General features: G+C 45.7%; 1 protein-coding gene across 4 annotated transcripts in view; it reads right to left on the bottom strand.

Moving 5' to 3' along the window:
• The window catches only part of sun2 (Sad1 and UNC84 domain containing 2), a 101239-nt gene that overhangs the window by 56685 nt on the left and 19953 nt on the right, over positions 1-24601 (bottom strand). Inside the window, exons 1-3 of one of the 4 annotated variants that reach the window (XM_072271830.1) lie at positions 17755-18054; positions 8787-8932; positions 4045-4222 (exon numbers count right to left, since the gene is read on the bottom strand). In XM_072271830.1, coding sequence (XP_072127931.1) covers positions 4045-4222; positions 8787-8790 — 182 coding nt within the window. In that variant the 5' untranslated portion in view covers positions 8791-8932; positions 17755-18054. Of the gene's footprint in view, positions 1-4044; positions 4223-8786; positions 8933-17754; positions 18055-24601 lie in introns of those variants that run through there. The other 3 variants (XM_072271831.1, XM_072271832.1, XM_072271834.1) reach the window with 3 other exon arrangements.

Raw genomic sequence — 24601 nt, 5'->3', positions numbered from 1 at the left:
GGAGAAAGTGGGAATGTAAAACCTAACATTTAAGAGTAGGCTACAATTTTAATGACCAATACAGCTTTACTTTTAAAACAAATTTACCTGAGCCACAAAGACACTGCAGTTGAGGAAGCGTAATCTGAGCAGTCACTACAAGTCAACCTCTCAGAATCAGTGGCTTGATCCCTCCCCACCCAGAGGAAAGGAAAATACATAGGATTCCGATCAAAGCCTGCAAGAGGGAGAAGGCAGCATTGATAACCTAGTGACAGTGGTCTCATTAAGGTGTTTGTGATTTCTCATCATCGAAAGAGAACTGACCACTCCTCCGCTATAGATCGTCCACCTGTTATGTTAGCTCCAAGTAGCAATGCCCGACCAGCTGGGCTGTTACCTCGGCCTCTACCCTCTCTCTCCTCTACCTCAGCTTTTGTTTCTAAGTTCATGTTCTCTTCAACCTCCTCACGAACCTCATCAACTAGATGCTTTAGCAATACCTTATCCTCAATGAAGTGCGATTTTACCATCACAAGCAGCCATGCATCAACTCACTGCACAGTCAATGGGTATGGATGAACCATGTTTTTACTAGAACTAGGCCCCAGTTCTACTGCTTGGCATATTGAATTGACTTTACTTCTTATATCCTTCACATACATGAGGAGTAAAAGTCTTTACGTTACGTCTCCATCTAAATGTGCAATCATAGTAACTTATGATAATTTATAATAAATAGGATGGTCAATGTAATATAAAGTACACTCGTCAGTGTGAATTAATCAGTCTGAAGGCCTGGTGGAAGAAGCTGTCCCAGAGCCTGTTGGTCCTGGCTTTTATGCTGTGGTACCGCTTCCAGGATGGTAGCAGCCGGAATAGATTGTGGTTGGGATGGCTTGGGTCCCCAATGATCCCACGGGCCCTTTTCACACACCTGTTCTTGTAAATGTCCTGAATCACGGGACGTTCACAACTACAGATGCACAGGGCTGACCACACCACTCTCTACAGAGTCCTGCAATTAAGGGAGGTACAGTTCCCATGCCAGGCAGTGATGAAGCCAGTCATCTACCATTTGAGGAAGTGGGGCTCTCCCTTGCTTTTCAGCAAGGTGCCAGCTGCCTCTCCCAAGTTAACAGCCTTAGACCACAGTAAAACTCCAGCTCGTCCCACTGAGAACACGGACAAAGGAATGTTAAAGCAGAGGAAGACTGTAAGACATAGGATCAGAATTATGTCATTCAGCGCAACAGGCCTGCTCTAACGTTCAACCCTGCTGACTTACTTTCCCTCTCAACCCCATTCTCCTGTCTTCTCTCCATAACCTTTCACACCCTTACCAATCAAGAACCTATCAACCTCCACTTCATATATATCCACTGACTTAACCTCCAGAGCTGACTAGGGCAATTAATTCCACAGATTAATCACCCTTTGGCTAAAAGAAATTCCTCCTGATCTGTTTTAAAGGGATGTCCTTGTATTCTAAGGCTGTGTCCTCTGGCCCCAGACTCCCCCATTGTTAGGAACATCCGCTCAACACCCACTCTACCCAGGCCTTTCAATATTCAATAGTTTTCAATGAGATCCCCCATCGTTCCTTTAAGCTCCAACAAGTACAGGTCCAGGGCCAACATTAACGCTTTCACCCTCAGGATCATAAGGGGTCCAAAACTACTCAAAATACTTCAAATCGCTTTAAGACAAAGGGGAAGCAGACCGGATTAACATCAGGCTGGAAGAGCAACACCTTATATTCCGTCTAAGTAGCCTCCAATCTGATGACATGAACATCTATTTTTTGAACTTCTGGTAATTGCCTCCCCTCCTCTCCTTCACCATTTCCTATTCTTGTTTCCCTCTCCCACTTTCCCTTCTCACCTGCCCATCACCTCTCTCTGATGCTCCTCCCCCTTCCCATTTCTTCCATGGTCTTCTGTCCTGTCCCACCAGATTCCAGCCCTTTAGCTCTTTCACCAATCAACTTCCCAGCTCTTCACTTCATCGCCTCCCCCTCTCCTGGTTTCACCTATCACCTGCCACCTTGTAATTCTTCCTCCCCCACTTCCTTTCTGGTGCCGATCAAAGGTCTCGGCCTGAAATGTTGATTATTTACTCTTTTCCATAGATGGCTCCTGGCCTGCCAAGTTCCTCCAGTGTCTGTGCGCGCGTGCATCTGTGTGTGTGCACAACTGCGAATGTGTTGCTTTGGCCTACATCAATTCTTCCCTTCCTGAGGGAAGATCCTTGAGAAATTCATTTTCAACCAACTCAAAAACTTTCTGAATGGGAACAATACTCTAGAAAAGTGTCAGGTCAGGTTTTAGAGCAATCCACAGCACGGAGCTGCCCTCAGTAAAATTGTCAGTGACCTCAGGCCCAGCACTGCTGCCAGAGTCTCGATTCTAATTCTTCTAGATCCAAGTGCTGCCTTTAACACAACTGACCACAACACTTCCCAGATTGTCTTGAGAACTGGATTGACCTCTCTGGTAGTGCCCTTAATTGGTTTCATTCATATACCTTGTTGAGAACTTTTTTGTCCATCTTGGAGAGTAATCTTCTAGGTGAGATGATGTACCTTCTGGTGTTGCACAGGGAAGCTGTCTCTTCTCCTTATACATTCTCCTTAATGTCCCCTTAGGAGACATCATTAGAGAGCATAAACTTGCTTTACAGTCATCCAGATGACACATAACTGCACAGCTCTGTTAAGCCTGATGATGATAACACCTTTTCTTATCTGACTTCTGGTACGGCTCCAATAATTTCATAAAACTAAATAAAGATTAAACTGAAATACTTCAGGTTGGTTCCAAAGGCAAAAGAGATAAACTTGGGAACTTGGCTCTCCTTGTAAAATCAGAAGTAACGAGCCTGCGTGTTATCCTTGATTCAGATTTGAATTTTAAATCCCACATAAAGAAAGTAACCAGAGCAGCATTTCCACACTCAAGAAATATTGCAAAAGGAAGTCCGTTTCTGTCACATAATGATACTGAAAACTAACTTATGTCTTTATATCAAATAGATTAGATTACTGCAGTGCATTTTGTACTGATCTCCCAAAGCCGTCTTTCAGAATGCTACTGCTAGACTTTTAATTGAAACCAGGATGGGGGAACATACCATTCCCATACTCTGCACTGGCTTCCTGCTTCTTTCAGAATTGATTTTAAAAGTTCTCTTACTTGTTTTTAAAGCTCTTAATGGCTTAGGACCAGAATACAGCACAGGATCATTTTTGTCTTATAATCCTGCTCGAGCTTTCAGGTCTTCTTCCGCCCGTCTCTTAAATTTAAGCAATCTCCCTCAAAAGGTAATTGGCAAGTCAGGTTTTTGAACTACGCTCCTAAACTCTAGGATTCAATAGCTAAAACTGTACAGGGTATAGACTCAGTTGACACTTTCAAACGCCAGCTCAAAACCTGTTTAACTAGGCTTTTAAACAATGTCTTTCTCTCTTATTTTCATGTTTATTTTTTAAATTTATTTTCATATTTGTACTTTCATACCATTGTAAAGCAACTTGAACTAGATCACCTGTACGAAAATATATAAAATTATATTATTTGCATCAGAACTGATCACTTCTCTATTACAAGTCATCACCTGTAACATTGGTTCCATGTAGTGATTAGACCATAAGACATAGTGATGCTCGACCAGCTGATCTATCATCTCTTCCTCCACCCTCTCTCATAGCTTTCTATCTCATAGCTTTGATGTTTCTTTGTTCATGTTCTCCTCAATCGTTCTCATGAACTTATTAACTTCAACAACACTGCATTCTCACAGTGATCCTAGCCCCAATCTGTCAAAGATGTACCCTATATCCTATCCATCCTTGATCTGAGTTCCCACTCTAGAAGCAAGAGCTGCTGGGACTTGCTTCTGGGTTTCTGTCCATGAACTGGAGGAAGGGCGAGGTCGATGATGCACACTTGATACACGGTTTGATGCGCCGCCTCCCCTGACTGAGGTACAGAGGCCCGGGGGAGCAGAGGTTCCACCTGTACTGATAGCAGGAACTGTGGCTTAGAGAAGGAGACAGGGACCCACCTGACAGGACTCTCCCTGTAGGATGGTGCACCAACAGTGACAGAGCCCCCACTGCTGCTTGAAGCATCGTCATCATCCTGGTAATAACCGGTTGTGGCAAGGCGTATGCTGCGACGAGACATCCTCGCCGGAGCGCGACCCGGATTCCGATCCGAGCAGTGCGAGCTGCTGACGCTAACTGAAAGAAAAGAGACACAGTGTAATTATCCAGCAGGAGAAGGACTGAAACATGGGACAGTCCTGCCACCATATTCGCTAGCTGGGCTGGGGGTAGCTTCTCATACAGAGGAACATTGAACATAGAAATCTACAGCACATCACAGGCCCTTCAGCCCACAATGTTGTGCTAACCATGTAACCTAGTCTAGAAACTGTCTAGAATTTCCCTACTGCATAGCCCTCTGTTTTTCTAAGCTCCATATACCTATCTAAGAGTCTCTTAAAAGACCCAATTGTATCTGCCTCTACTATCGTTACTGGCAGTGCATTCCATGCACCCACCACTCTATGTAGAAAAAATTACTCTGACATCCCCTTGTACCTACTTCCAAGCACCTTAAAACTATGCCCCCTTTTGTTAGCCCTGGGAAAAAGCCTCTGGCTATCTACACGATCAATGCCCCTCATCATCTTATACACCTCTATCAGGTCACCTCTCACCCTCCGTTGCGCCAAGGAGAAAAGGCCAAGTTCACTCAACCTATTCTCATAAGGCACGCCCTCCAATCCAGGCAACATCCTTGTAAATCTCCTGCATTCTCTCTATAGTATCCACATCCTTCCTGTAGTGAGGTGACCAGAACTGAACATGATACTCCAAGTGGGGTCTAACTAAGGTCTTGTATAGCCGTAACATTACTTCATGGCTCTTGAAATCAATCCTACAGCTGATGAGGCCATCACAACATACACCTTAACAACACTTTCAACCTGCGCAGCAGCTTTGAGTGTCTTATGGACATGGACCCCAAGATCTCGCTGATCCTCCACACTGCCAGGAGTTTTACCATTAACATTATGCTCTGTCTTCAAATTTGACATTGAGCTCCATCTGCCACTTCTCAGCCCAGTTCTGCATCCTATTGATGTCACGCTGTAACCACTGACAATCCTCCAGACTATCCACAACACCCCCAACTCCTGTTTTATCAGCAAACTTACTAAGCCACCCTTCTTCTTCCTCATCCAGGTCATTTATAAAAATCTCGGGGGGGGGGGGGTCTCAGAAGAGATCTGGGAAGCGTGTGGGAACCACTCACATTCCTGCTAGGATGGGGGGGGGGGGGGGGGGGGGTCATAGACCGGAACCTGTGACCTGAGGAGCCCGAGTAGGGCCCTATGAAGGACAGCCCCACATGCTGCTGGGTGTGTGCGCTGGGGGCCATGCTGTTGTCCCACATGGGCTCCCAGCATTAATCATGTACCTCCGTGCATTGCCGCTCACAGCTCCTGCTGGTACTGGGCATCGTGGGTTCAATCCTCACCATCTCACTCCCACACTCCACTGAGCGGTTTCAACCGCACGAAGAGGAAATGGGGTTCAGGCCTGTCTGTGCTGGGAGTAACACCCCCATGCCTTAGCCCAGCAGCAACCACTGGCATTGTGCTCATCGTGAACAGCTCAGTGATCACTATCCATCACAAAGCCATGATCCTTCACAAATACCTCAATTTCACTTCCACTCTGCTTCCTGCACGGTCTCCATCCTAATCTGCACTTCCACTAGCTGTCATACCTGCTCTGATGGCAGATTCTACAGTGCCTCAAGTTGTCTACTTCTTCCTAAACTTTGGTCTCCTCTCCTCCACAGCTGACTCAGCTCTTGACCACATCTCAACCATTTTCCACACCTCTACTCTCAATGCTCTCCTCCGACCTGCCCAGTATATTCACCACCTCCCTTTTTCAGGTCAGACTCTCAAAACCTACATGTTTTTAAGCTTTTCAACCAGAGGCCGCCAGCCCCAACGAGAACACTACTTCCACTCAAAGCACCAGCTTATACAACAGGTAGTAGATAAAATCTGAAACAACACCAGCCACAGATTGCGTGACAACAAAGCAACCCACAAAACTACTGTTCACAGGCATTTACACTGCAGAACTTCTTTTCAGAAAACCATTCTCCACCTCCTGCTTTCTTTGTCTGGATGACAGGTCTGAGTATTTTACATGGGGCCCATTACCAAAAAACAGGCAATTTCCGCTGGGATGGGAGTGCACCCACAGATACGAAACCTCCAGATACCGTGTCTGATAGGTGAAAAGTTAGTTAGCATTGCCCAGCGTCACAGCCACTGACTGCCTGCTTCTGGAAAGGGTGATCCAGTTCACTAACCACCCTACCCCCCGACTGGCTGGCAATACATTACACTTCCAGTATTTCTCTAGTTCGATGGCAAGGTTCGCTGGATCTGTTCCCAGATCCACTGGAGAGAAAATCTTACTGAAAATAAAAAACTGTGGGTGTTTCCAATCACATTAATAACCCTGTGCCCTCAAGGTACTGGTCCTTCTGCCACCAATTTCTCCTCCCGTACTTTATGTAAGATCATGAAGGGTTTACACACGCCTGCCCCTGGCCTGCTCCACAAGAGTTCAGGTTCACTCATTTCCAAAACCCTTCACCTCCATTTTGTCTCTGCTCTCTCTCTCTCTCTCTCTCACTGACCTCCTAACGACAAGGTATCCTGAATGGGACACAACGCCCCAGATGGTCCCAGCAGGAATTTTACAACCCACTTGCTTCAGATCCGATACGCATTTTTAAAAAAAAACACTTCCTCAACAGTCTAACCACCTCTGTGATCTGTGCCTGCGCGCCTGCGTTGACAGCCACATTTTCATCAACTTCCCCCAGATTCTACCACTCACAGTGGGGGCAATTTACACTGGCCAGACAACCTACCAACCCACACATTAGGAAACTGGAGCACCCAAATGAAACCCACATGGTCATGGTCACAGAGAGAACATACAAACTCCATACTGACTGCACTGGAGGGCAGGATGGAACTCAGGCCTCTGGCACTGCGACACTGCGGCTCTACCAGTCGTTCCTCTTGTCACTCGGGCTTCCATATTACTGATAAGAACTAAAGACATTTCAAACATTTTGCAAACCTTTTAGTTATTTTGGAATAAATAAAAGCAAATCTGCTGTTCAAGTACAAGAATGCACTTAACAAATCTGTGCTGTGCCTCTTGGTAGATAAGATCAGGTGAGGGGGAAGGTGTGGGGACGAAGTAAAAAGCTGGGAGGTGATAGGTGGAAGAGCTGAAGGATGGAAGGAGGAGGAATCCAATACGGGAGGACAATGGACCAATGATAATAAAGGAAGGGGGGGGCGATGGGCAGGTGAACAGAAGGGATGAGAGGGTAACCGGAATGGAAAATGAGAGAAGGGGAATGGCGAATAGTTAGAGATATTGATGTTCACGCCACCAGGTTGGAGGCCACCAATTCGGAATATGAAGTGTTGCTCTTCCAACCCAAGTTTGGCCACATCATGGCAATAGAGAAGGCGATGGACCAACATGTCAGAATAGGACATCTCGCCCTATCACCTGCCAGCTTGTACTCCTTTTCCTCCGTTAACCTTTTCCTGACTTCTGCCCCCCACCTTTCCAGTCTTGCTCAGGGGTTTTGGCCTGAATCGCCGACTGTCTATTCCCCTCCATGGATGTGGCCTGACCTGCTGGGACCCTCTAGCATTTTGTGTGTACTGCTGAAGATTTGCATCATATGTAGAATCTCTTCTAGTGCTAGTGTCTCTCTTGTTACTCCTTTTACATCCAAGATGATGTTAATTTACTTCCATATTGTTTCCAAAAGTTTTTCCCCAGGATCATAAACGAATACCATGGCCTCTCACTGTCTTTTCTTAAATGAGGTTCCAATAAGTGCAAACTCTTTGGGTCCCTGGCACCATCCTTGTATCCAAAAGAAGCTTGGAAGATGTGGGTGATCTCCACTCTTATTGCCCGCAGCAGTTGTCCACCAATCCAGGTGGGACGATATCTGCTTTGTCACCACATCAAGTACAGATCTCCGTTTCTGGCGCCCAGTTGGCTGCATCATTGACATCCCTTGTACCGTCAATTTTCCTTTAAAGGTCCTCAGCATTCTGAAATTCAACCTCCCATCCTCTCTATTATTTTCCTTCTAACATCGTCTGAGTGCTTATACCCTCATTCCCTCCTTTATTATCCAGCTTAACTCTGTTATGTTCTGTTTCTACTCTCCCCTTTCTCACTGCCTCTTTTTCTCTCCCCCCACTGCACCCTTTTTCAACCTCTCCTCCCGCACTGCTTTCTTTCTCCCACCTCACTCTCCACCTCTCCCCTTCCCTTTTCTCTCCATCTTTCATTCTGTCTTCTCCCTTTCTGTCTCTCTTTCCCACCCCCTCCCTCTCTCTCCCTGGTGAAACATAGTGCATTATCACACTAAAGAAAGGCAAAATCCCATTTCCAGGCACAATATACCAGGCCTCCAGCCTCTTCAATTTGCTGGCACACACTTTCATACAGATCATTCAACACTGTTTCCGTACTTAACGAAACCTTTGAATACGGTAATTGTTATTTTCAAGATGCTCTCTCATCACACATTCTCCACTTAAACCACTAAATTTCCAAGATTGAGTCCAGCAATTCCTTCAGCTTGGAAGAACCACAATCTCTTGTGCACATGTCAGCAATTCTTCCCTTAATGCAATTGGTCAAATTATGGCAAACTCACTCATAGTCAGAGATCCTCAGTACTGAATCAGTAAAGATTAAGATTACTGAGAGACAGGATTTCCCCTGGTCTTTGGTAGCGTGTGTTGGGTAATCTGTACAGTTTGTTCCATCACATCTGGTTCCACCCATAGTCTGACAATTTACCTGAGGTAACAATGGAAATGCAAATTGGGAGCCACATCTGACATCACAATTGCAGTGACAGAAATCAGCTCAACTGAAGTTCCTTATGCTGCATTGAAAAAAAACAACCTCTGTGCAGCCACTAGAAATGCTTGTTCAAGACAGGAGGTGTGTCAGAGGACTAGAATACAGAAATCAAGGATACAATGCTGAGGCTTTATAAGGCATTGGTCAGACCGCACGGAATATTGCAGAGCAATCTTGCACTCCCTCATCTGGGAAAAGGCATGCTGGCACTGGAAAAGGTCCAGAGGGGGTTCACGAGAATGACGGGTTGACGTACGAGGAGCATTTGCTGGCTCTGGGCCTTGACTCGCCGGACATCAGAAGATTCAGAGGGGATCTCACTGAAACCTATTGAATACTGAAAGGCCTGGATAGGGTGGATGTGGAGAGGATGTTCGTGGGGTAGTCTAGGACCAGGGGTCACAGCCTCAGAATGCAGAATATCTCTTTAAAACAGAGATGGAGAGAAATTTCTTTAGCCAGAATCTGTGGAATTCATTGCCACAGACAGCTGTAGATGCTAAGACAGGGGCATTTTTAAAACTGAGGCTTATTAGTAATGGCAAAGGTTATGGGGAGAAAGCAGAAGAATGGGGTTGACAGGGATAATAAATCAGCCATGATTGAATCTACTTCCCCTTTCAATGGGCCAAATGGCCCAATCCTGCTCCTATGACCTATTGTCAATGCTCCTACACTCTTTGCACCAAGAATTAACTAACTACGGTGTAGAAGTCTAATCAGCTCTTCATAACATGAATACATGAATCTACTCTCCTTGAAAGACTGTATTCCGTCATAGATTTAAACAGCATGGAAATAAGGTCCTTTCCTCCAATATGTTCATATTCACCAAGTTGCCTACTTAGCTAGTCGCTACTTAGCTTGACACATGCTGCCAAGATCTCCTGGTTCTGGAGTCCGGCCGATTGAAGGTCGGTGTCAAGGCAGGAGATCGGTGTGTCATCGGGGGAGTCAGGAGATCTACAGCTGTGTGCCCAGAGAACTGAGATCTTTGGGCACAGAGCTCGGAAAAAGCGACACAATGGACTTCTAACATCGTAAACCAGCGAGTCGTTTGCTATGTCTCCCCTGTTGCTGTGAAACTGAGCCACCTCTTTCTCCCTTATTGGGGGGGGGGGGCCATATGTCGAATACCAGATGAACAAGTAGTCTTTGGGGTAATGCAACTCTATGTCTTTGATGTTGCTTTGCTCACACTTGAGTGCTTGGTAGCAGGAGCCAATGCTTTTTTTTGCCGGTGGGGGGAGGGGAGATCGTTGCTTGCTGCTGCCTATGCGTGGGAGGGAGGGGAGCTGGGGGGGTACTTTGGGGTTCTAACATTTAACTGTCATTGATTCTTTGGGGGTATTCCTGTTTTCGTGGATGGTTGCAAAGACAAAGCATTTCAGGATTATATTCTATACATTTCTCTGACATTAAATGCACCTTTGAAACCTTCGAAAGTTTGGTCTCACCAAAATCTTGTACAGCTTCAGCATGATGCCTCAACTCCTGAGCAATAAAGGTAAACATGCCACATGTCATTCCAGGACGAAGGAGATGTCCTCCTTTTTTAAAGAAGGGGGCTTCCTTTCCTCCACCATCAACTCTGCTCTCAAACTCATCTCTCCGACTTCACGCACATCTGCTCTCACCCCATCCTCCCGCCACCCCACTAGGAATAGGATTCCCCTTGTCCTCACCTACCACCCCACCAGCCTCCGGGTCCGACATATAATTCTCCGTAACTTCTGCCACCTCCAACGGGATCCCACCACTAAGCACATCTTTCCCTCCCCCACCCCTGCTTTCCGCAGGGATTGCTCCCTATGTGACTCCCTTGTCCATTCATTTCCCCCCCCGATCCCTTCCCACTGATCTCCCTCCCAGCACTTATCCTTGTAAGCGGAACAAGTGCTACACATGCCCTTACACTTCCTCCCTCACCACCATTCAGGGCCCCAGACAGTCCTTCCAGGTGAGGCGACACTTCACCTGTGAGTCGGCTGGGGTGATATACTGCGTCCGGTGCTCCCGATGTGGCCTTCTATAAATTGGCGAGACCCGACGCAGACTGGGAGACCGTTTCGCTGAACACCTATGCTCTGTCCGCCCAGAGAAAGCAGGATCTCCCAGTGGCCACACATTTTAATTCCACGTCCCATTCCCATTCTGATATGTCTATCCATGGCCTCCTCTACTGTCAAGATGAAGCCACACTCAGGTTGGAGGAACTACACCTTATATTCCGTCTGGGTAGCCTCCAACCTGATGGCATGAACATCGACTTCTCTAACTTCCGCTAATGCCCCACCTCCCCCTCGTACCCTATCTGTTATTTATTTATATACACACATTCTTTTTCTCTCTCTCCTTTTTTTCCCCCCTCTGTCCCTCTCACTATACCCCTTGCCCATCCTCTGGGCTTCCCGCTTCCCTCTTTCCTTCTCCCTAGGACTCCTGTCCCATGATCCTGTCATATCCCTTTTGCCAATCACCTGTCCAGCTCTTGGCTCCATCCCTCCCCCTCCTGTCTTCTCCTATCATTTTGGATCTCCCCCTCCCCCTCTCAAATCTCTTACTATCTATTCTTTCAGTTCGTCCTGATGAAGGGTCTCGGCCCGAAACGTCGACTGTACCTCTTCCCATAGATGCTGCCTGGCCTGCTGCGTTCACCAGCAACTTTTATGTGTGTTGTTTGAAATCACAGCATCTGCAGATTTCCTTGTGTTTGCCACATGCCTTCTCCACTCTTTCTACTTGTGTCACCACTGTAAGGAAACTTATGTATTTGTACCCCTGGGTCTCTCTATTTACAATATTCCTGAGCCTTGGTTTAACTTCTCAAAGTACATCTCTCCACACTGTCTGCGTTAAATTCCACCCACTTTCCCAGTTGATCTAGTTCCTGTTGTAACCTTAGACGACTTTCTCTACTCTCCACCACACCACCACCAATGTCATCCACAGACTTAGCAGTCACAGAAAACTACAGCACAAACAGGCCGTTCGGCCCAGCCAAGCAATGCCGAACAATTTAAACATTCTAGTCCCATTGCCTTTCATACCACTCCCATCCAAACCTCTCTTAAAAACGTTGAAATAAAAATCGCATGCACCACTTGCACTGCCAGCTCGTTCCACACTCTCACCACCCTCTAAGTGACCCTCATCTTCCCCTAAAACATTTCACCTTTCAGCCTTAACCCATTACCTCTAGTTACCTCACCCATGCTCAGTGGAAAAAGCTTGCTTGCATTTACCCTATCTACACCTGTCACAATTTTGTGTACCTGTCAAATCTACCCTCAATCTTCTACATTGCAGGGAATAAAGTTCTAACCCATTCAATCTTTCCTTATAACTCAGGTCCTCTATGCTCAGCAACACGTAAATTTTCTCTACACTCTTCAACCTTATTTACATCTTTCCTGTTGGTAGGTGAGCAAAACTGCACACAATACTCCAAATTAGATCTCACCAACATCTTATACAACTTCCGCACAACATCCCAAAGTACTCAATACTTTGACCTATGAAGGCTAATGTGCCAAAAGCTTTCTTTTCAACCCTATCTATCTGTGAAGCCACTTCCAATGAATTATTGTCCTGCATCCCTTTGTTTTATCCCACTCCTCAGTGCCCTTCCGCTCACTGTGTAAGACCCACTCTGGCTGGTCTCCCAACGTGCATTTCTTATACTCAAGCATCTCATTTGTTCCTACCTACTATGAACCTCCATATTTTTCTTAACTGGGGCCTCAATAACTCTTGAACATGAAGGTTCCCTAAACCTGTTATCCTTCTCTTTTATTCTGACAGGCCCACATAAGCTTTGTACTCTCAACATTTCACTTTTGAAGGCTAGCCAGATCCTTTCTGATACCATCAGAGTTGGCCTTTCTCCAATTTAGATTCTCAACCCGCAGTCCGGACCCATCCGTTTTGCATATTTACTTTGAAACTAATGGCATTATGATCAGTAGATGCAAACTGCTCCCCAACGGAAACTTCTGTCAACTGCCCTGTCTCATTCCCTAACAGCAGATCAAGTATCGCGCACTCTCTCATTGGGACTTCTACATACTGACCAAGGAAACTTCCCTGAACACATTTGACAAACTCTATCCCATCTAGTGTTTTTACAGAATGGTATTCCCAGTCAATTTGTGGCAAATTAAAATCACTTACTTTAACAACCTCATGTTTCTTGCAGCAGTCTGCGATCTCTCTACAAATGTGTTCCTCTAAATCCTGCAGACTGTTGACTGGTCCACAATATAGCCCAATTAACATGAACATACCTTTCCTATTTTATTCTGAGAGGCACACATAAGCTTCGTACTCTCAACATTTCACTTTTGAAGGCCTCCCACTTACTAAGTACACCTTAGCCAGAAAACAATCTGTCCCAATCCACACTAGCCAGATCCTTTCTGATACCATCAGAATTGGGCAAAAAGCATTATCAGGGATGCATCTCACCCTAAGCATGGACTTTTTATTCTCCTTCCATCCGGTAGGCACTACAGGAGCCTCCGCTCCCGCACCAGCAGGCACAGGAAGAGCTTCTTCCCTGAGGTTGTGACACTGCTGAACCTCACATCACAGAGCTAAGCAGTATTGCATCCGTACTGTACTGTCCCAGTACTTCTATATTTGTGTGCTGTAACACTTTTTTTATTCACAGTTATTTTGTAAATAACACTTCTTTGCATTTCTGGTCAGATGCTAAATGCATTTCATTGGTTTTGTATCTGTACTCAGCACAATGACAATAAAGTTGAATCTAATCTAATCTATTACTCAGTTCCACCCATAAAACTTCACTAATGAGTCCTGACTGAGTACTGCCATGACATTTTCCCTGACCAGTAACACCACTACCCCCACCATCATGTCTAAAACAACAGAAACTTGGAATACTGAGCTGCCAGTCCTGCTCCTGCTGCAAACTTACTGATAAAGGCACCCACTTTCACATCCAATATTTGTTATACAAACAAGCAACAGGGGATAAAACTTATCCCTACTTATCATCAACCTTGTTAAACTCTAATGCCTTTGGTAAAGTCACGTTTTCCCCCAAAGTCATTTCACCCCAGGTTTTTTCTTTAACAGCTTTCCTCCCCACAATATAGAAACATACATAGAAAATAGGTGCAGGAGTAGGCCATTCGGCCCTTCGAGCCTGCACCACCATTATTATGATCATGGCTGATCATCCAACTCAGAACCCCGCCCCAGCCTTCCCTCCATACCCCCTGATCCCCGTAGCCACAAGGGCCATATCTAACTCCCTCTTAAATATAGCCAATGAACTGGCCTCAACTGTTTCCTGTGGCAGAGAGTTCCACAGATTCACCACTCTCTGTGTGAAGAAGTTTTTCCTAATCTCGGTCCTAAAAGGCTTCCCCTCTATCCTCAAACTGTGGCCCCTCGTTCTGGACTTCCCCAACATCAGGAACAATCTTCCTGCATCTAGCCTGTCCAATCCCTTTAGGATCTTATACGTTTCAATCAGATCCCCCCTCAATCTTCTAAATTCCAACAAGTACAAGCCCAGTTCATCCAGTCTTTCTTCATATGAAAGTCCTGCCATCCCAGGAATCAATATGGTGAACCTTCTTTGTACTCCCTCTATGGCAAGGATGTCTTTCCTCAGATTAGGGGACCAAAACTGCACACAATACTCCAGGTGTGGTCTCACCAAGGCCTTGTACAACTGCAGTAGTACCTCCCTGCTCCTGTACTCGAATCCTCTCACTATAAATGCCAGCATACCATTCGCCTTTTTCACCGCCTGCTGTACCTGCATGCCCACTTTCAATGACTGGTGTATAATGACACCCAGGTCTCGTTGCACCTCCCCTTTTCCTAATCGGCCACCATTCAGATAATAATCTGTTTTCCTATTTTTGCCACCAAAGTGGATAACTTCACATTTATCCACATTAAATTGCATCTGCCATGAACTTGCCCACTCACCCAACCTATCCAAGTCACCCTGCATCCTCTTAGCATCCTCCTCACAGCTAACACTGCCACCCAGCTTCGTGTCATCCGCAAACTTGGAGATGCTGCATTTAATTCCCTCATCCAAGTCATTAATATATATTGTAAACAACTGGGGTCCCAGCACTGAGCCTTGCGGTACTCCACTAGTCACCGCCTGCCACTCTGAAAAGGTCCCGTTTATTCCCACTCTTTGCTTCCTGTCTGCTAACCAACTCTCCACCCACACCAATACCTTTCCCGAAATACCGTGTACTTTAAGTTTGCACACTAATCTCCTGTGTGGGACCTTGTCAAAAGCCTTCTGAAAATCCAAATATACCACATCCACTGGTTCTCCCCTATCCACTCTACTAGTTACATCCTCAAAAAGTTCTATGAGATTCGTCAGACATGATTTTCTTTTCACAAATCCATGCTGACTTTGTCTGATCATTTCACCGCTTTCCAAATGTGCTGTTATCACATCCTTGATAACTGACTCCAGCAGTTTCCCCACCACCGACGTTAGGCTAACCGGTCTATAATTCCCCGGTTTCTCTCTCCCTCCTTTTTTAAAAAGTGGAGTTACATTAGCCACCCTCCAATCCTCAGGAACTAGTCCAGAATCTAATGAGTTTTGAAAAATTATCACTAATGCATCCACTATTTCTTGGGCTACTTCCTTAAGCACCCTGGGATGCAGACCATCTGGCCCTGGGGATTTATCTGCCTTCAATCCACCTAACACCACTTCTCTACTAACATGTATTTCCCTCAGTTCCTCCATCTCACTGGACCCTCTGTCCCCTACTATTTCTGGAAGATTATTTATGTCCTCCTTAGTGAAGACAGAACCAAAGTAATTATTCAATTGGTCTGCCATGTCCTTGCTCCCCATAATCAATTCACCTGTTTCTGTCCGCAGGGGACCTACATTTGTCTTTACCAGTCTTTTCCTTTTCACATATCTATAAAAGCTTTTACAGTCTGTTTTTATGTTTCCTGCCAGTTTTCTCTCATAACCTTTTTTCCCCTCCCTAATTAAGCCCTTTGTCCTCCTCTGCTGAACTCTGAATTTCTCCCAGTCCTCAGGTGATCCACTTTCTCTGGCTAATTTGTATGCTTCTTCTTTGGAATTGATACTATCCCTAATTTCTCTTGTCAGCCACGGGTGCACTACCTTCCTTGATTTATTCTTTTGCCAAACTGGGATGAACAATTGTTGTAGTTCATCCATGCAACCTTTAAATGCTTGCCATTGCATATCCACCGTCAACCCTTTAAGTGTCATTTGCCAGTCTATCTTAGCTAATTCACGTCTCATACCTTCAAAGTTACCCTTCTTTAAGTTCAGAACCTTTGTTTCTGAATTAACTATGTCACTCTCCAAGTAATCCAAGTCACCTGGTACCCCCTCATGCATTCAAAGGACAAGAGAAGTTTGCTACATGACACCATCCCAGCACCAGGTGAGCATGGTTACAAAGCTCCTGCAGCTTCAGCAACCTTACATGGTGACTACTGATGGTTAGAACGTGGGTGTGGTGAGGACCTACAAGTACCTGGGGGTGCCACTGGATGACAGACTTGAATGGAGCACCAACTCGGAGACTGTGTACAAGGACCAGAGTCGCTTCTACTTCCTGAGGGGACTGAGGTCCTTTGGAGAATGCAGGCCTCTCCGTCACATGTTCTACCAGTCTGCTGTCGCCAGGACAATCTCCTCTGCGGCGGTGTGCTGAGGCAATGGTGTCAACACGGGTGATGCCAACAGGCTCAATAAACTGATTAGAAAATCTGGCTCTGTTATAGGAGTCAAAATGGACACACTGGAGGCTGTTGTAGAACAAAGGACCCTCTGGAAAATCCTGGCAATGTCTCTCACCCCCTGCATGCCACATTCGGCTGAACAGAGGAGCACTTTTAATAATAGACCAAGACAAGTATGCTGCTCCAAAGAGCGCAATATGAGGTCATTCTTACCCTCAGCCATGAGGCTGTATGATGAGCCAACTTATAGCTGGGAAAGTGATTCCCCCAACCCCCTCCCCTTCCCCGTTAGATTGTTTGAGGTAACTTATTTTTTCTTTCTTACTTCTCTTCTAATACTTGTATATTTGTGCACTTGTACTGCTACCGTGACACTGTAATTTCCTTCAGGATCAATAAAGTATCTACCTATCCTAACAGCCAAAACACTACAAGCCAACAAACTCAATTCACCATGGTCACACCAGTTCACTCAAAGTGAGACAAGTGGACAGGGTGCTAGAATCTGGTATTAATACAGGGTCATAAACAGAGAGTGAAGGCTTCAGATTGCTTTTTCTGAACAGTAGCAGACATGACGGGCCAAGTGGCCTCCCCCTGAATTAAATACAACGGTCAATAACTCCCAGGCAGCCGGGGAAGAATTGGGCACACGAACACCGAGTAAATCTGCAGATGCTGGAAATCCAAAGCAACACACGAAACGCTGGAGGAACTCAGGTCAGGCAAGAGGAAACTTCAACGTTTCGGGCCGAGACCTTTCATCAGGACTGGGGAACTTATTGTTCTCCGGTGATCCAAAGTTAAAGTCCCAGAAAGGGAACAGAAAATCCTCTCATCTGTAATGCATCTTAATCTTTTTAGTACTGTCTAATATTAGCATCTCCTATGACACCTCCATGCACTTAGTGGTGAAGTGCCCCAGATCGGATGGGGTTCTCGTTTGTTCCCACCGAAGGCGGAGTGCCACTGATCCCCACCCACAGAACCCCAGGATAAGCGGTCACCTGTCCGGAGCCTCCTCGGTCACGTTGCCCGCATCAGGAGCCGCCCGCCGGCCAGCCGAAAGCCCCCCCGAGGAAGGCAGGAGCCCAGAAGGTGCGCCCAACGGAAATGAGATGCAAACCTTCCCTAGCAGCACCGAGATAACGGGTTCTCACGGCAGGCCTTCTCGGGGCCCGGCAGCGCAGCCGCTTCAGGCACGTACGGACCGGGCTGCAGGACTCCTCATCACCGCCGAACTCGCCGACGCCGGGATAATAGCCGCCGCCCGCCGCCCGCCGCCCGCCGCCCGCCGCCCCAGGTGAGCCTCAGCCCCGCCGCAACGCTTCAACTGCGACGCTGCCCTCCCTCCAATCAGACGTCGTTCACCACTTAACGGCTGGCCGGGTCGCCGCGTCTATTGGTCAAGCGTCCGTCAATCAAAAACGTCTTTTTTCTCTCATTGGCTACCGTATTCAAAAGCAACGTTTTCTACTGCGTGTTATTACGACGGTGCGGCTGGCTGCGAATTAAAGAGACAGGCGCCCAGGGACTCGTGGAAAAGCTCTGGGCTGGCAGCACTTCAGTCAAGGGGGAAAGAGTTATTGGACAAGAATGAAAAGCACAAATTTGCCTAAACTTTCCAATTATGCTGCAGGGTGATAACATTCATCTACTATCAATAAACTTTTTGACCCATTTGCTCTTTCAAAGGGCAACATTCCCTTTGCCCAAATTCCCTTCAAATCCACCCCTTTCAGTTATAAACCAATTCCCTTCTAGATCTGCATCCAATAGCCCACCAAGCTGGCTGTTTCAAGTGCTTGCCATTCCTGTAAGACATGTTTCAAAGTAGATTTATTATCAAAGTATGTATGCCGTATACAGCCCTGAAATTCCCCTTCTTGTTTCTGTATTTTGTTATCCAGCCACTTTAAATCAATACCTCTGACTATCAAAACCTCAGTCACTGCAAATAACTTCTCTTTATTTAAACCCTTCACAATTTTAATGAAGGGTCTCAGCCCGAAACGTCGACTATACTTCTTTCCATAGATGGTGCCTAGAGTTCCTCCAGCATTTTGTGTCTGTTGCTTGGATTTCCAGCATCTGCAGATTTTCTCTTATTCAGTTTTGATATCTGCTCTGTTCCAAAGAAACATTCTCATCTTCCCTTGCCCAACCATGTACTAATTCGTCATTTCTGGAACGTCCCAGTAAATCCCTCCAAAACCTTACCATCCTTCAGAACCTTGGGGAGCCCAGGACTGGACACAGAACACAACACAGGATTCAAATGATATTTCATAGATGTTTACTGTAACTTCCTGGTTCTGTGCCCAGAGGTCTGGTATGCTGCATTGTTTATAAAATAATTTGTTGCCTACCCAGCTCACCTTTAATTTTTTTTCCCCTCTTGGAGCATCTTTGATGTCTAAATGTCAAGCCTGACATTGAGTTTGCCACATCCAGGCATCACAAGCAAAACGAATCAGTTGGTAACACAGGAAGTGCAACGGCAGGCGATAAGTGTGAGGTGATGTGTTTTGGAAGGACTAATAAGTTAGGATATACATAATGAATGATACAACCCTAGAGGGTATTGAGGAACAAAGGGACCTCTATAAGTCCCTGGAACTGGAACTAGAATTGGACCTGGTTCATTATTGTCACATGTAACAAGACACAGTGAAAAGATTGTCTTGTGTTCTGTTCGTACAGATCAGATCATTACACAGAGTATTGAGATAGGACAGGATAAAACAGTAACAATGCAGAATAAAGTGTAACAGCTACAGAGAAAGTGCATTGCAGGTAGACGGTAAGGGAAGATGTCATAATGGGGTTCAAAGTTCAAATTTCAAAGTAGATTTTTTGTCAAAGTATGTTACCTTAAGGTTCATTTTTCTTGCAAGCATTTACAGGAAAAAGAAGTACAATAGAATTTTGCAAAATAACTATAGATAAACGGACAAAGACTAACAAATAGCAATGTGTAAAAGAAAGCAAACTGTGCAAATAAACAAAATCAAAAAGTAAATGTTATTATTAAAGTATATACATGTCACCATTAACAACCCTGAGATTAATTTTCCTGTGGATATACTCAGCAAGTGTGTGGGCACATGGCCAAGTGGTTAAGGCATTGGACTAGCGACCTGAAGGTCATGAGTTCGAGCCCCAGCCGAGGGAACATGTTGTGTCCTTGAACAAGGCACTTAACCATACATTGCTCTGCAATGACACCGGTGCCAAGCTGTATGGGTCCTAATGCCCTTCCCTTGGACAACATCAGTGTTGTGGAGAGGGGAGAATTGCAGCATGGGCAACTGCTGGTCTTCCATACAACCTTGCCCAGGCCTGTGCCCTGGAAAGTGAAGACTTTCCAGGAGAAGATCCATGGTCTCGCAAGACTAACAGATGCCTTAATACTCAGCAAGTCTATAGAATAGTAACTATAACATGATGGTATATTTAAGGCAGAAGTTGATCATTTCCTGATCGGTCAGGACATCAAAGGATATGGCGAGAAGGCAGTCATGATGGAATGACAGAGCAAACTTGATGGGCTGAATGGCCTAATTCTGCTGCTATGTCTTATGGTCGTATGATCAATGAAAGATTAACCAGAGTGCAGAAGACACGAATGCAAATATAAATAAATAGCAATAAATAACAAGAACATGAAATAACAAGATAAAGTGTCCTTAAAGTGAGACCATTGTTTGTAGGAACATCTCAATGGATGGGCAAGGGAGTGTAGTTATGCCCTTTTGTTCAAGAGTCTGCTGGTTGTGGGGCAGTAGTTGTTCCCAAACCTGGTAGTGTGAGTATTTTTTGGATTTAAATATAAAGGATGCTGAGGACATGAATTGTAAAGAGTCCTTGAAAATGAATCTGTAGATCATAGAATCAGTTGGGAGTCATGGTGAATTAAGTTATCCACACTGGTAGTTGTAGAGTAATAGAACTGGAATTTTTCAGTCGTCGGGAAGGTCTGGATAGGCTGGGCTGGAGAGGAAGGTCCTGAGGAAGGACAACTTTATGCGGGGTATGGATGGAGTAGATAGTGATACACTGAGTTCCTCCAGTGCCTTTGTGTGTCACTCTAGATACCAAGAAACATTGGCAGGCCTAAGATCAGGGGGCATTGGGCTTAAGGTAAAGGATAGAAGATTTAGAGGAATATGAGGATGAATCTTTTCACCTGGATGCTGGTTGAAATCTAACCAGTGGAGTTAGAGACTCTCAGATTTAAATGAGCACGAAGACCACAGAATGAGTGCTGGGAAATAGGATTGATGGTATTGGATGGCAGCAATGGAAAGGTTGGGCCAAGGGGCTGTATGAATCCATGACTTTATGGCTTTCTGCACTGAGTTTTATATGCTGTATTTCCTCCTGTTCCCGCCAACTTTTCACTGTTGTCGGTGCTGTTTATTACACTTCCTGTTTCTACATGCTCTGCACATTTTTTTTTTCAGGTTTTGCTCAACATCCCAAGGTCTTTCGCATACTGGTACTGCAGCCTGAGCTCCCTATCAGCCTTCCTCTGCCGGTCCAAGACACACACCCAGACGCCACCACAGCTCAAAGAGTCATGGAGTCGTCCAGACCCTTCGGCCCACAGAATCTGTGCTGTCAACTATCAATGATAACACAATAATCCCATTCACTTAATTCTTCCATATTCTCATCAACTTCCCCCAGATTCACAGTGGGGGCAATTTACACTGGCCGGACAACCTACCGACCCGCACATTGTTGGGGTGTGGAAGGAAACTGGAGCACCCAAATGAAACCCACATGGTCATGGTCACAGAGAGAACGTACAAATTCCATACTGACTGCACTAGAGGGCAGGATGGAACTCAGGCCTCTGGCACTGCGACACTGCGGCTCTATCAGTCGTTCCTCTTGTCACTCGGGCTTCCATATTACTGATAAGAACTAAAGACATTTCATCAAACACATTCTGAAAATCTTTAGTTTCTGTAAAAAAAAATATGAGATGCATTGAACAAAGTTGTGCTGTGACTCTTTTGGCAGGTGATGGGTGAGGCCAGGTGAGGGGGAAGGTGAGTGAGTGGGAGGGTGTGTAGGGGGGGGGGTTGCTGATGAAGTAAAAAGCTGGGAGGTGATAGGTGGAAGAGATGAAGAGCTTGAAGAAGAAGGAATGTAATTGGGGAGGACGGTGGGCCAAGGAAAAAAAGGAAAGGAGGAGGGGGTTCCAGAGGGAGTTGATGGGCAGGTGAAGAGAAGGGAAGGGAGAATGGAGAATGGAAGATGAGAGAAGGTGGAGGGAGAATAGTCAGAGATGTTGATGTTCGTGCCATCAGGTTGGAGGTGACCCAGAGGTTGGTGTTGCTCCTCCAACCTAATTTTGGCCTTATCATGGCAGTAGAGAAGGCCATGGGCCAACTTGACAGAATGTGACATCTCATCTGTCACCTGCCAGCCTGTACTCCTTTTCCTCCCCTAACCTTCTTTTCCTGGCTGCTGCCCCCTTCCTTTCCTGCCTTGATCAAGATTCTTGGCCCGAATCGTCGACTGTTTATTCCCCTCCATGAAAGCTGCCTGATCTGCTGAGTTCCTCCAGCATTTTGTCTGTCTACTAGAATCTCTTCTAGAGCTAGTGTTGGTGTCTCTTTTGTTGCTCCCTGCACATCCAAGAAAACATTAATTTACTTCCATATTATTGCTTCTAAAAGTTTTCCACAGGATCATAAAGGAATTCCGTGGCCTCTCACTCTCCTTTCTTGAACATGGTTCCAACAAGTGCAAACACCCTGGGTCCCTGGCATCATCCTTGTGTCCAAAGAAGCCTGGGAGATGTGGGAGCACCCGTGTAGTTTCCATTCTCAATGTCCTCAGCAGCTGGGATCCACCCAACCAGGCTGAATAATATCTGCTTTGTCACTATATCAACTACTTCTCCTTTGGCTATTTTAATCTCGTTTTAACCACCATAGCTTTGGGAGGCTGAGGGGGTGATAAAATCGGACATATAGAGAGGAAGTTACACCCGAGGTGTGGGACACAAGAGACTGGGTGGCAAAAGGGGGGTTAAACAGCCAGTGCAGAGTTCCCCCTCAACAACAGGCGTACCAGTTTGGATACTCTTGGTGACCTAGCAAAGGAAAGTCACTGCAGTCAGGTCTCTGGCACTGAGTCTGGCTCTGTGACTCAGAAGGAAAGGGGGGGGTGGGGAGAAGAGATGAGCTGTAGTGACAGGGGATTTATTAGTTAGAGGAACAGAAAGGAGCTTCTGTGGACGAGAATGAGGTTCTGGATGGTGCCAGTGCCCGGGACACTTGGATCAAGTCCTCAGCATTCTGAAGTGGGAGGGCGAGCAGCAGAGGTGGTGGTCCATGTAGGTACCAATGACTTGGGTAGGATGAGTGATGAGGTTCTGCAAAGGGAGCTCAGGGAGTTGGGTGCAAAGCTGAAGAACAGGACCTCCAGGGTTATGATCTCAAAATCGCTACCCATGCCACGTGCTAGTGAGGCCAGAAATAAGAAGATCATACAGTTTAATACATAGCTAGGAAGTTGGCGTAGGAGGGAGGATGCCAGATTTTTGGATCATTGGGCTCTCTTCCAGGGAAGAAAGGTGGGACCTGAAGGGACAAAGTTTGCACCTGAACTGGTGGGGGCCTAATATCCTAGCGGGAAGGTTTGATGGTGCTACATGGTGCTGGAAATGGGGGTTAAACTAGAATTATACAGGGATGGGAACCAGATTGCCAGAAAAATTAGTGGAGAGGTTGTGGAGACAGATGTTGTTAAGACCTCAAACAAAGTCAAGAACCAAAAGGCTGAGCGTGGTGCGACTCATGTTTTGAGATGCATATATTTCAATGCAAGAAGTATTGTTGGAAAGGCAGATGAGCTCAGGGGATGGATCAACACCTGGAATTATGATATTATACCTATTAGTGAGAGTTGGTTGCAGGAGGGACAGGACCAGCAGCTCAATATTCTGGGGTGATGTCGTTTTAGACCCAACAGACTGGGAGGGATTAAAGAGGGAAGAGTGGCATTTCTAGTCAGGGGAAACGTCACGGCAGTGGTCAGTCAGGACAGATGGGAAAACTCATCCAGTGAGCTTTATGGCTGGAACTCAGGAATAAGAAAGGTATGACCACGTTAATGGGGCTATAATATAGACCACCTAACAGGTCATGGGATTTAGAGGTACAAAGTTGTAGAGAGATTACAGACTGTTACAAGAAACATAAGGTTGTTATAGTAGGTGATTTTAACTTTCCACATATTGACTGGGACTTCCATACTGTAAAGGGGCCAGATTGGATAGAGTTTGTCAAATGTATTCAGGATAATTTCCTTAATCAGTACATTGAAGTCCAAACAAGAGAGTGTACAATATTTGATCTGTTATTAGGAAATGAGACAGGGCAGGGCAAGTGACAGGAGTTTGAGTAGAGGAACACTTTGCATCTTGTAATCACAATGCCATTAATTTCAAAGTAAGTAAGTTAAAAGATAGGCCTGGCAGGGGTTGAGTTTCTAAATTGGAGAAAGGCCAATTTTGGTGGTATCAGAAAGGATCTGGCAAGTGTGGATTGGGACAGTCTGTCTTCTGATAAAGGTGTACTTGGTAAGTGGAAGGTCTTCAAAAGAGAAATTTTGAAAGTTCAAAGCTGGGTTAAGGAAAAAGAGGAGGTCCGTAGCAGGTAGGAACAGAAGGAGGGCTTAAGGAGTTTAAGAAATGCAAGCGAACACTTAAGAAAGAAATCAGAAGAGATAAAAGAAGGCATGAGGTTGCCAGTCAAGTGAGGGAGAATCCTAAGGGATTCTACAGACATGTTGAGCCAAAGGATTGCAAGGGACAAAATGGTCCTCTGGAAG

Source organism: Mobula birostris, chromosome 11 (genome assembly GCF_030028105.1).
Source record: "Mobula birostris isolate sMobBir1 chromosome 11, sMobBir1.hap1, whole genome shotgun sequence".
Taxonomy (NCBI): Eukaryota; Metazoa; Chordata; class Chondrichthyes; order Myliobatiformes; family Myliobatidae; genus Mobula; species Mobula birostris.
This window is presented reverse-complemented; position numbering and strand designations above follow the sequence as displayed.